The 12,771-nt window shown below is 39.2% G+C and overlaps 2 protein-coding genes across 2 annotated transcripts; both read left to right on the top strand.

Moving 5' to 3' along the window:
• The first annotated feature begins 1,225 nt into the window (after window positions 1-1,225).
• LOC101303788 (DEAD-box ATP-dependent RNA helicase 37-like) lies at window positions 1,226-5,834 on the top strand. Its single transcript, XM_004294941.1, has 6 exons — window positions 1,226-2,036; window positions 2,118-2,201; window positions 3,187-3,429; window positions 3,954-4,121; window positions 4,223-4,336; window positions 4,990-5,834. The coding sequence occupies exons 1-6, from the start codon at window positions 1,284-1,286 to the stop codon at window positions 5,494-5,496; spliced, it is 1,869 nt and encodes a 622-aa protein (XP_004294989.1). The 5' UTR covers window positions 1,226-1,283; the 3' UTR covers window positions 5,497-5,834.
• Window positions 5,835-8,351: 2,517 nt separating this feature from the next.
• LOC101303496 (F-box/kelch-repeat protein At1g55270-like) lies at window positions 8,352-12,206 on the top strand. The gene is made up of 2 exons (XM_004294940.1): window positions 8,352-8,629; window positions 10,631-12,206. The coding sequence occupies exons 1-2, from the start codon at window positions 8,576-8,578 to the stop codon at window positions 11,876-11,878; spliced, it is 1,302 nt and encodes a 433-aa protein (XP_004294988.1). The 5' UTR covers window positions 8,352-8,575; the 3' UTR covers window positions 11,879-12,206.
• Window positions 12,207-12,771: the final 565 nt, after the last annotated feature.

The raw sequence follows: 12,771 nt of genomic DNA, 5'->3' as shown, positions 1-12,771 counted from the left end.
TTTCATACAAATTACTGCGACATAAACCAACAAAGACAAATAATTAAGTTGTTGGCGATTTGTGTCCCTAGTGATTTGATTCATCAATATTGAACCATCCAATAAGCTGCTTTCTGCCCTAGGTATAGCATGTAAAGATGTTGGAAAGCTTGTGAATATTAACAAGACAATGAAAGACCTAACAACTTTACATATTAGTGGTGGAATTAAAAGAAGAAAAAAGAGAAAAAGAGGAATATTGGGACCATTTAGCGAAACTCAATGTCATAAGACATTTTTTCCTATAATTTTGCTACAGAAAAATAAATTTGATGACACTTAGTTTCATTTTACAATTAGAAAGTTTCGACTATTTGACTAAATAAGAAACTTGTCACCTAACTAGGATTGATAAGACTCACAAGTCTACATATCGAGATCAAGCCCATCTCGTCATATTTGATTGATTGTAACTTGATAACAGTAAAACACCATGAATTATGGGTGATAGAGATCGAGAGAAGGATGTAAAGGGAAAGAATATCAAGACCTCTCATTCTAAGCTTTCTCACGCCAACCAGCCGCAATATGAATTTTGCGTGAACCATCTTCGCACCTTTTTCATTTTTCCAAAAAGAAAAAGAAAAATCAAATATAGAGAGAAAAGACTCAAAAGAGAAAGAGAGATATTTTTGTTAGGCCTTAAAACGCTGCCTCTTGTCTCTCCTCTCTCATAATATTATTAGGGTTTCTCTCTCAAAGATCTTATTTCTCATTCTCCGTCGCGTCCGCTTCCTCAGGGTTTCTTCTCATCCGCGCAGGTCGCCTCCTATCTCTCCCTCTCTATATCTCCTCTCTCTTTCTCTCTCCTACTCTGCTTCTTCATCTCTCTCTCTATATCTCTCTATATCTATCTCTATTGCATTAGCATCTTTCGGTTCCTTGTTTCTGCTTTTGTATGTGTGTATATATAGATCGGCGATTGTTCTTCTTCTATTTCCTGTGATTAGGTTTAGGTTTTGCTTGCCGTGATTGAATTTGTGATTGAATTCGTGTCGAAACCGAGGGAATGAGTTTCGATTTTTAGGTCTGTAGTGCATTGCTGTTTGTTTGCGATTTTGAGTTTGTTTTCATGATTATGTATTGATTATTCGGCTGTGTTTGCTTTGTTCAGGTTTTGTTTTGATTTCGATTTCGATTTCGATTTCGTTTGGACTCGAGAGATTGATTTTTCGTTTTTGGTTGAATTTCGGAAGTGTTTGGAGTTGTGAGTGAGGATTTTTCGGTTGTAGTTTGAATCGACTATGCGAGCTTCATGGGCAGATTTAGCTGCAAATTCTGCAGCTGAGAATGTAGGTTCTGGATCTTCTGCTAACAGCGCTGCCGGTGGCGCTCCCGCTGCTGGGGCTGCGTCTCGGTCCACCTATGTCCCGCCGCACCTTCGGAACCGTCCTCCGCCTTCGTTGGATGCACCTGCTCCGGCATTTAATGCACCTGCGGGGAATGATCGTGGCGGGTATGGTGGTGGATCTCGTTGGGGTGGTGGTGGTGGTCGGGGGTATGGAGGGAGTGCTGGTGGTGGAGGTGGAGGCCGCAGTGGTTGGGGTGGAAGCCGCGGTGGTTGGGGTGGCGGGAGGGACAGGGAAGTGAATCCCTTTGAAGATGATGACGAAACAGAGGTGCCGTTTAGTGAGCAGGAGAACAGTGGCATTAACTTTGATGCCTATGAAGACATTCCTGTTGAGACTAGTGGTGACAATGTTCCACCCCCTGTGAATACATTTGCAGAGATTGACTTGGGTGACGCACTTAATAAAAATATTCAGAGGTGCAAATATGTGAAACCGACACCTGTGCAGCGGCACGCCATTCCGATCTCCCTTGCTGGTCGGGACTTGATGGCATGTGCCCAAACGGGTTCTGGAAAGACAGCTGCTTTCTGTTTCCCTATCATTAGTGGAATTATGAAGGGACAACCTCCACAGAGACCGCCCCGTTCTCATACAGCCTGCCCACTTGCTCTCATTTTATCTCCTACTAGGGAGCTTTCTTCTCAAGTAGGTTTTAGTACCTTTATCTTCCCTAACATTTTCCAGCAGTGCATGTTGTCAGGAGAACTGAAATCTCTTGTGTTCCAGATACACGAGGAAGCTAAGAAATTTTCATATCAAACTGGTGTCAGAGCTGTTGTTGCTTATGGAGGAGCTCCAATTCATCAACAGGTTTTCTCACTATATCTGTATATTTTGGTCTTCACCCCCCGTTTAAGCTGAAATGTCTTTTGTCTTCATGACTTAATGTATTGCTTTGTTATTGACATAGTGCATCAGTTTATTTATAAATAGACTTTAAAGTCACAAAGCTTACAGGTTTATCTGTGGTTTTATATACTTGCAATTTCATTTCAATGCCGATTCTATACTCTTTCTGTCTCTAGGTTTTATCTATTGTCTAAAAAACACTGGTATTGGTGACCTAGCATAAGAATCTTAATCTCGATTGTCAAGCTTTGGACATAGTTTTTGAGTTTTTATGTTTGCCTTTTATTTTCCTTCTACTTGAGAGGCTTCAATGCTTACTGGGTGCAAGTTCTCTGCCGATAATCACTATTGCTACGGTTAACAAATTACTGCTTATTCTTACCGTTGACAACTTGTGGAGGATGTAGCTAACTTTTGTTAACACATTTTGTGTTTGGACAAACCACATGGAGAACGTCTAGGTGTGTTTTGCCTGGTCACTGAGGATCTTTATGAGCATGAATCGGTCTTAGAGTTGATAGGAATCCTGAAACTGTTATTTGCAGCTTTTAAGATTGCATTTTGTGCAAGCTCTCGTTCACAAGGAGCCCTTCCTTTTTCTTCTTTTATCAAGTAAATTGAAAGGGCATGTTGTTTTTCTCATCTTATTTGAACATTATGAAAAAGAAGCAGCAGAAGTTTTGGTTTTCCAGGCCATCTCTATTAGAATTTAGCTAAATCCTGTTTCCTTAATTTATACCAGTTTCTGTTTTCTATTTGTAAATAGATTTATAACGCAGCTAGGAAATTTTTTATATTCTCTTTGTTACAGTACTGGTGATTCCCTTGCATATGTGCTTGGCAGTTGACTTGTTCCCTGTGATCTGGACAAAATCCATTGTTGTACTTGCATAAGAATTTTATTTTTGAGATATATAGCAGACTTTGATGATGTACTTTTGGACAGCTGCGCGAACTGGAAAGAGGTGTTGATATTCTTGTGGCAACTCCTGGAAGATTGGTGGATTTGCTGGAAAGAGCTAGAGTCTCATTGCAGAATATTAGGTATTTAGCTCTTGATGAGGCTGATCGAATGCTGGACATGGGGTTTGAACCACAAATAAGGAAAATTGTGGAACAGATGGACATGCCTCCACCAGGTGTGCGACAAACTATGCTGTTCAGTGCCACTTTTCCTAAAGAAATACAGGTATTTTTCTCGCAAATGTTAAATTGGAGTATGTCCATATATAGATATGGCAATTGTTTATGTTTTGATAATGACTCATCATTTGAAATTTTTATAATTGGCTTTAAATTTTGAAGTGGATTCCTTGACTTGGACATTTTTTTGATGTGTAAATAGATGTTGCACAGCCTTTCTGACACAATGTTTAAAAGGGAAATGAAAAAAAGGCCATTTAGATCTGTTTTTAAACAATTGGGAACTCAGCTTCAAATATCGTAGATATTTTGTTTTAATCCCACCGGAGTTCGAATCGCATCCATCAATCTTTTGGATGCGATCATACCAGCAATAAACTCTCTTCTCTCTGATTCAAAATAATATCATTGTTGAAACTTGTCTCAAGTTACTCTGGCCTTGGACTCGAGGGATTTCTAGATGAATTCGTGCTATGAAAAAAGAAATTTGTGTCTTCTTATGTCTTATCTCTGTTACAATATTCTGAAGAATAAGTCGTGTTTAATTTGATATATGTGGATGGCGTGCAGAGACTGGCCTCTGATTTTCTTGCAAAGTATATCTTTCTGGCTGTCGGAAGGGTGGGTTCTAGTACTGATTTGATTGTCCAACGAGTGGAATTTGTTCACGAGTCTGATAAAAGAAGTCACCTCATGGACCTTCTGCATGCTCAAAGGGCCAATGGTACACAGGGAAAGGTATTCTCAAGAAACATATTTCAATTAATCTTTTCAAATGGTTTGGCTGGGATTAGGAGTTGTTTTTTTTCTCTACTCACTTTCATAATTTTTGTTTGCAGCAAGCTCTGACATTAGTTTTTGTGGAGACAAAGAAGGGAGCTGATTCCCTGGAACACTGGTTGTGTATGAACGGTTTTCCTGCGACTACTATTCATGGTGACAGAACACAGCAGGTAAGTTGGCTTTTCTATCTGTTCTGTGATGCCAAGTTCTTTTTTTCTCCCTTCTAGTGACATTTGTGTGGCTGGGTAATTGCTGTTATCAAGGCTCACAAGTAGTATGCTGTGAGAACATTTAAGTTGATAAACTTGACCATTACTTGCTGAGTTAGCGGGTTGGTCATGCATGGGAAGCGAGGTAGAGAATCCTTTTTCCTAAGTAGCATGTTGCCAGAACTCCTTCATTCTAAAAGTAGGTTACGTCCATAACAGGTTGAGAAGAAAATAATATTGATTTTATGTGTCTTTGGGTGCGTGCTTTCTGCTTGTGTGCCATTCCTTTTATTTCTGGGGAGCCTTGTCACACGAGTCGTGTTGGTTGAGTTTCTTGTTGTCAAGTATGTACTGTGCTGTTATATAAAATCATTTTTCTGTTAATGTTGATATCATAATGGAGTGATAAGCTGGTTTCGAGAGTCTAACTAAGGATAGACTAAATTGGGTTTAGCGGAAGGTCTAATGGTCTTGAAGTGTGCTGTGCATCTTATGTATTGCATGGCGTGAGGCCGTAGTAAATAAGAAATGGTGCTGTGTTTAGATTACTGCTGTGTTGCGTTACTCTATACATCTTTTTGGTATTGTATTTATATATTTGTATTGGTCTGCAGGAAAGAGAACAAGCATTGAGGTCTTTTAAGAGCGGCAATACTCCAATTTTGGTGGCTACTGATGTTGCTGCACGTGGGCTTGATATTCCTCACGTTGCTCATGTTGTCAACTTTGATCTTCCAAATGACATTGATGATTATGTTCACCGCATTGGTCGTACTGGTCGAGCTGGGAAATCTGGTCTAGCTACTGCCTTTTTTAATGAGAACAATTCATCACTGGCCAAGTCTCTAGCAGATTTGATGACAGAATCAAATCAAGAAGTACCTGCTTGGTTGTCACGGTATGCAGCTCGATCTTCTTATGGTGGTGGGAGGAACCGCCGTTCTGGGGGAGGCCGGTTTGGTGGCCGTGACTTCCGAAGGGATTCCTATAGTGGTGGAGGAGGAGGTGGCGGATATGGCGGTTCTGGTGGGTATAATGCAGGAGGAGGATATGGTGGTTCTGGTGGTTATAGTGGAGGAGGAGGTTATGGTGGTCCTGGGGTAACCAGTGCATGGGACTAACGGCCTAACTCTCAAGAGCAGTTACAGTGTCTAGGTAATGATTGCAGATGTTCCTTCTCTACAGTGTCATATTTTTGTTTTTGTGATGTCGTTTTATAGTGGTTTAAGCCATGAATGTTTTATACTGTTAGAAATACTCTGACAATGTTTTGAAGGAGGGGGTCATATGTTTGGTATTGATGCCACAGGAATAGGTCTGTAATGTTGGTAGGTGTTGATTAAAAGTACTAACAGATTAGGGATTCCTTTGGCTTATTTTTCTGTACGATTATACTCTGGCTTGTTATTTGGATGGGTTGTAGAGTATGTAGTGAGAGAGGTGGAGAGAGGTTTCTTTTCGGCTGCATCCTTTTTATCTCATAGGCATGTTCTTTTCAACCCAGCATCTGGGGTTATATTGGTGAGGTTCTAGACCTGCCATTTTCTTCCTCCTTCATTTGGGTCATCAGTCATAGGGCTTTTGTAATATTTTGGTGATAACTGAAATGAATATACAAAGCTCTTTTTGGAAGTTGGAATATTACAAATAGCATGACACATTTTGGAGCAGAACTGTTACCCACTGTTTAGCTTGAAACAGTTATTTTTATGAAGATTGACCTCAATATAAGGTCGAAGCATTCTTACCATCTTGTAATGTTTCATTAGTTTTTCTCCATACCACACAAACCTGAACTCAAATGGACCTATAGAAGTAGGGATTCTTATTTCGTTGGTCTGATAGATTCAAGTCCTCGGCCTCTACTTTTTATCACAAAGTTGTTCTAAAGTTGAAGAAAATACGTTGCACCCAAAGTTGTTAATGGAAAAGAGAAGAGCAGACCTTCAGTTAGTGGAGCAAGTAATGAAGAACGTTGACAAATGAAGTGTATGTAACGGTAGCTTTCTTTCGGTAGTCTCTTTTGAGTTTTGACGCGAGCAAATGAGCCAGAAGGGTCGGTGTTAGTAACATGAAAGGTCCAAATTGTATAAGTCTTCATCACTTCAAGCTTTAGATGAAATGAAAGAGCGGTTTGCTGCACAATCTGGTTCCACAACTTCGTTGAGGAGAATGTATCCTAATAACATGTAGATGATAATATCATCTTTGTCCTCGAATCATCCATCACTATTTTGAGCTGTTTTGTGCGTTAATTCGGGGACTTAAGTTCATAACACACTCAGATATATGATGCAAAGTTGCAAACCCGGCTCAAGGAGGCGTGCACGGCGGCATTGGTCTTGTGGCTGCATAATTTTGCCTGCATCTTGAGCTTCTTGCCAGTGAAGGACTCGTCGGTGATGAGTTTAAAGTCAAGATGAATTGAGGTTCTTAAGAGTTTTCGGTGAACTTCTCGAACAAGATTTCGACCTCAATCACCTTGATGGTGGCATCATCTAGGGTGCCCCTGTCTTCGAGGACAAAACCTTGCACCATGGTAAGCTGTAAACATTTTTGCATCAAGTGTGGATGTCCGTTTCTGATTCAGCCTATATGTCTCTATTATGATCAAGATCTCTTTTGATTTTTGCACTGGCTTGTAATGACTCTTCATCTCTTATTCTTCGTCTTCTCTTTCACTATTTACCCAAAATAAAAGTTAGAATTCTTTTTCTCCATCTCCCCATCTCCCCTTAGGGTAATATGTGCCATCTCAATTGAACCCCAGCTTGTGAAAAACATCTCTTGAGGAGGGGTCATACCTTAAATTGCTGAACAGCTCCGGAGTGGCAGCTCACTCAACCACCATTTTATATAAAAAAATAAAATATATGTGTCATCTCAACATCAAGCCCGCCTGAAGTGAGCAGCAACAACCTCAGGCACCAAATCTTGGGGCTTATTCCTTTTATATACAACATATATACATAAATTATATAAATTTAAAAAAAAATCTCATTTTTCCTTCTTCTCATTCATAAATTTCAGTCACAAGTGCAGAGAAACTCAACAATTGAAAACGTGCGAATCAATTATCTTGGAACGATAAAGGGTTTGGTTGCTCAAAATTCTCTCTTCTGTGACTAATTCTCTCAAAGCTCACTCAAAAGACTTTTTAGTCTCTCTGGTTCTCTCTCCCTCTCACTCTCTCCAGACTTCAAGGCTCCAGTCTATCTATGTTGATGTTGCTTGACAAACCCGAACTTTGTTTTATTTTGTCATTTTATGTTGAAATTAGATTGCTTTACTGAATCTTGTTTTTTGAGAAGCAAACCATAAAGTGCATACACAAATTTTGTTAATTCTTTTTTCTCGTATGATTGTTAAGAAACATCATTTTTTTTTTCTGATAAAATGCACAATTAATGTGCTACAATACTATAAGTCAAACTCATGACCTCTTACTTACAAAGAGAGACTTTTGCCACTAGACCAAATAATATTAGGCAACAAACATCATTCTTAAAACTCACCTCAGATCTTTAAATTTTAAGTCTGACCCTGATTTAATATATGTTATTAAATGTAAAACGTAATAGTTGAATTTACATAATGCAAACTTGAATATTGAATATGTGGACTCATTAAAACAAACAATCAAAAATAAAGGTGAAGCTCATTATTAGTTTGGTTAGAAACTGCTATTGTCTATCACTGTATCTCTATCCTTGCCTTGAATCAAAAATCAAACTAACTCAAACTAACTCAAACCTACCCTCTTTCTCTATGTTTCACTTTATAATATTTTTTCTTTTAATTTTTCAGCCTCTACACTCTTAGAAATTACAATACAAAATCAGAAGTTGGTGAAGCCCAAGGGGTCCAGCTGTACACAAGTTCTTAGAGAGAGAGATAGCAAGTCTTCTAGAGAGAGAAAGAGAGAGTGAAGATGTGTGCCCTCAAGTTTTGGTCTTGTGATTGTTCAGAGTCTAATTTGGTACAGCAAGACTCTCTCTTTCTTGCTCTTCTTTGTTTGCATTTGCACAACTGAACCCCAAAACCAAACCCCACAACCCAAAGACTGAAGCTTTTCTCCATTTCGGATCAGATTCGAGGAATTGAAGTCGAATCTCGATCTGGGTCCCCAGGATTTGCTTTGAGCTTTCTGATTTGGACTCAAAGGTGTTGTCTTTATTTATATGAGATTGTGCTTCTCTGATGGACTCAAACGCTGTACAGTCTTCGAGGGGTTATAGAGTTCAAGCTCCACTGGTTAGTCTTCTCACTGATCTCTGAGACCCCTTTTGCATTTTGTGTTTTTCTGATAGTTTTGGCTGTGTTGGCTATGGATTCATGACATTTTGGAGATACCCAGTTGAGAATTAGTGAAATGGGGTGAGATTTTTGAGGAAATTTGATAAATTTGGCTGGTTTTGCAGTGTGTTTGATGTTTAGTGTTATGCATTGTCCTTCTGCTTTAGTGTATTCATGAAATTGCTAGGGAACCCAGCTTGTATTTGGAAAAATGTGCGATTCTTATGGACAAAAATATTTGGAATAAGCTTATAGCTCGGTGGTTGCGAAATGTCTAAGGTTTTAGTAGTATAATTAATGGGGGTATTGTAATCTAAAGATGAAATCCTAATTGTTTTGTAGGAAGAGAAGTGTTTTGGCTTGATTTCGAGCATATGACATTCATATTATCTGCTTTGCATCCTCATTCCACCTTAATTGGTTCAATAAAAAGGTGTATTCCTCCTAATGAAGGTGTTCTTTAAGATAAGGATCGTATGTGAGGATTTTGTTTGTTTTCTCATCATAAAAGTTTCTGTTGCTAAGCAATTAGTGTTCCTTTTACTTTGGTGAATGTAAGAGATTAGTAGTGAGGTTGGCTAGCTGCCTCTGAGTTCATAATGTTCTCGTATGCAGTTTGGATAAAACCGCTTTGGATATGGGTTGTTCTCTAAAAATGACTAAACCCTGAAATTCGTTCATGCTGTTTCCATTATTATATATATATTTTTTTCTGTATTGTTGTCTGCATCTCTTCTAAGTTTAGATGTATGTGCACCAGGCTCCTCATTAATAGTCAATGGAACTAAAGATTCGGCCAAATGCCTGACTTTCTTATCCCAAAAAACTTGTAATAGACATGTTAACTTTCATTTTTATTTTTGACTTTATTTACAATGTATAGTAGGGCACGCTAATTCCATTGGATTGATGTACAAAAGCTCTCGTTATGCAGCTTAGTTGTTGATCAGACATTTAATTCTTATGCCTGATAAAATTAAATTGAATAACTATGGGCTGCCTTAGCCCCATTCCATCCTCTCTGGCGCTGTCAAAGTTTTCAAATGCTACTGGCATCTTCTTGTACTAATAGAAGTTAGATTAGATTATAATATTGGCTCAAAGACTTTGTATGAGATTCAAGAACATCATTGGTTGCATTTTCTTGTTAGGACCATGTAGAAGTCTCCAGCTCAAAGTGCTGTGAAGGGTCAAATAGCTATGTTATTGGTTGTTGTTATCAATTTAGATGATGGAGGAAGTCTTGAAGGCCGAGAGACAGGGTCTGTAAGAAAAGGTTTAGAAGCTGAGGATATAAATTGGCACATATGATATAGGAAGGGAGTAGAACATCAATGCTGGTTATTTAAATGATCAACAGTAATGTAAAAGACGCGTACATATTCAGAGCATCTGAGATATCTGTGAGATCAACTGAAAGTGGTTCAGTAACCTCTTTGAAGTCCTTTACTTTCATTAAAACATTATCTGACCTAATGCAAGTTCAAGTTACTCATTGGGATCTTTAAATGTTGATGTCCAATTCTTGTCTGCATGGTGTGTATGAAGATTTAATTTGTGTAGTTTATGAGGTCATCATCATTCGTGGGCTTCAGAAAGGAATATATTGACTTTAACGAGTCCTGGACTTATAAATTGTCTTTACTATCACTATTGTTTCTAATGCATAATAGGAAATATATCATTTGAAATCTGCTCCCCTTCTACATATAAAGTAATATGAAATGTACTGTTCTGAAGGTATCTAGAGCTTAAGGAGGTTACAATGCCTGAATAGATTTTATTTCTAGTGGTGTAAATCATGATATTTTAACTAATCATATCCATACAACATACTGATTCCTCGCCAAAAAATTTCTATCATGATTCTCACATCTAACGATGGTTCTTGCTTACCTGTCTACATATACTTCGGTAATTCTTGTTATGTCAAGCACCCTGACATGGCTAGTTTTGCAGGTTGACTCTGTATCATGCTATTGCAAAGTAGATGCAGGCTTGAAAACAGTTGCAGGGGCAAGAAAGTTTGTCCCAGGATCAAAACTTTGCATCCAGCCTGATATCAATCCAAACGCACACAGGGGGAAACAAAGAAGGGAAAGGACTAGAATCCAGCCACCCCTTCTGCCTGGCCTACCTGATGATCTTGCAATTGCTTGTTTAATCAGGGTCCCTCGGGTGGATCATAGAAAACTCCGTCTAGTTTGCAAAAGATGGTACCGCCTTCTGGCTGGAAACTTCTTTTATTCTCTTAGGAAAAGTCTTGGAATGGCAGAAGAGTGGGTTTATGTCATCAAAAGAGACCGTGATGGAAGAATCTCTTGGCATGCTTTTGATCCCACGTACCAGCTCTGGCAGCCACTTCCGCCCGTTCCTAATGAATATTCTGCAGCGCTTGGTTTTGGCTGTGCTGTCCTTAGTGGTTGCCACCTATATTTATTTGGAGGGAAAGATCCATTGAAGGGCTCTATGAGACGGGTTATTTTTTACAGTGCTCGGACAAATAAATGGCACAGGGCCCCAGATATGCTTCGGAAGCGGCACTTCTTTGGTGCTTGTGTTATTAATAACTGCCTTTATGTAGCTGGTGGAGAGTGTGAAGGAATTCAAAGGACTCTCCGTTCTGCTGAAATTTATGACCCTAACAAGAACCGGTGGAGCTTTATTTCAGATATGAGCACAGCTATGGTTCCCTTCATTGGGGTTGTTCACGATGGAATGTGGTTCCTAAAAGGACTTGGATCGCACCGTGAGGTAATGAGTGAAGCATATTCTCCTGAGGCTAACACTTGGAACCCCATTAGTGATGGGATGGTTGCTGGTTGGCGCAACCCAAGTATTTCCTTAAATGGGCAACTCTATGCTCTGGATTGCCGTGATGGGTGCAAGGTTAGGGTTTATGATCGGGTGACAGATTCATGGAACAAATGTATTGATAGCAAGCTTCATCTGGGTAGTTCTCGTGCTTTGGAGGCTGCTGCACTTGTTCCCCTCAATGGGAAGCTTTGCATTATTCGTAATAACATGAGCATCAGTTTAGTTGATGTTTCGAGTCCGGATAAACAGGTTGAAAGCAACCCTAACCTTTGGGAAAATATTGCTGGTAAAGGTCATTTCAGAACTCTAGTCTCAAATTTATGGTCAAGTATAGCAGGCCGAACTGGTTTGAAGAGTCACATTGTACACTGTCAAGTGCTTCAAGCATGAAAACGGGCATTCATGTTGTTTCTGCTTAGTGTCAATGTGGGAAGCAAGACTTGAGATGTGGAGCACTGTTGTTCAGTTGTTGTATCCATAAACCTAAGGCAGTCATCTCCTGCGATCGTCTGGTATGGGACTGGTGATGTTGGTTTCGGCAATAGATTTACAAGGTTGTTGGTCTCGGCAATAGAATTATGTGGTCATTTCTTTACATTCATCAAGAGAGAGAGATAGGGAGCATTCACATCTGTAAATCTTATTATATTGGTCTAGGCCTTTTTGTATTGTGCTATGGGGATTTATGTAATAGTAGTATGTATCTTAGAGATGCTTTGTGAATATACGTGGGTGATTAGAGATCATTCAATATATACGTGCTCATCTCTGCAAATTGGTAGGCTTTCCAGTAGTTTAGTCTTCTATTTGCTCTTGGATATATAATCAGTGTTCTTCATAGACCAGCAAAAAATTGAAACAGTGGATTACAGGAAAAGTCATGTAAGAATCGAGCAAACTATTTATTCAATCGGTCGCCATTGCTCCATCTTTATTGATCTTTAAGGCTACAAGCCAACAAACCATTTCAATATATCTGAACATTGCTAGTTATTTTGTTCACACGACACAAGCTGAAGTTTTAAACTCCACGAGCAAGCATTTCCTGAAGCCTTTTGAATGATTCTTCCCTTTGAATCTTTAGCTGGTTCCTGAACTTCTTGATGAAGGCATCAGCCATATCATTAATGTCGCCTTGAGCATCGGCTGCCATCATCCTTCTGCTCATTGCCTGTTTCTTTGCATTATCCCTTTCCTTCTGCACCACTCGTTGGCTTCCAGTCGCAGCAACCTCTCGACGAGCATCCATGACAGCTGCTTTTGGTAAGAAAACTCAAATAATT

Source organism: Fragaria vesca, linkage group LG3 (genome assembly GCF_000184155.1).
Source record: "Fragaria vesca subsp. vesca linkage group LG3, FraVesHawaii_1.0, whole genome shotgun sequence".
NCBI lineage: Eukaryota > Viridiplantae > Streptophyta > Magnoliopsida > Rosales > Rosaceae > Fragaria > Fragaria vesca.
Note: the sequence above shows the minus strand (reverse complement) of the source record. Positions and strands in the feature narration are given on the sequence as shown.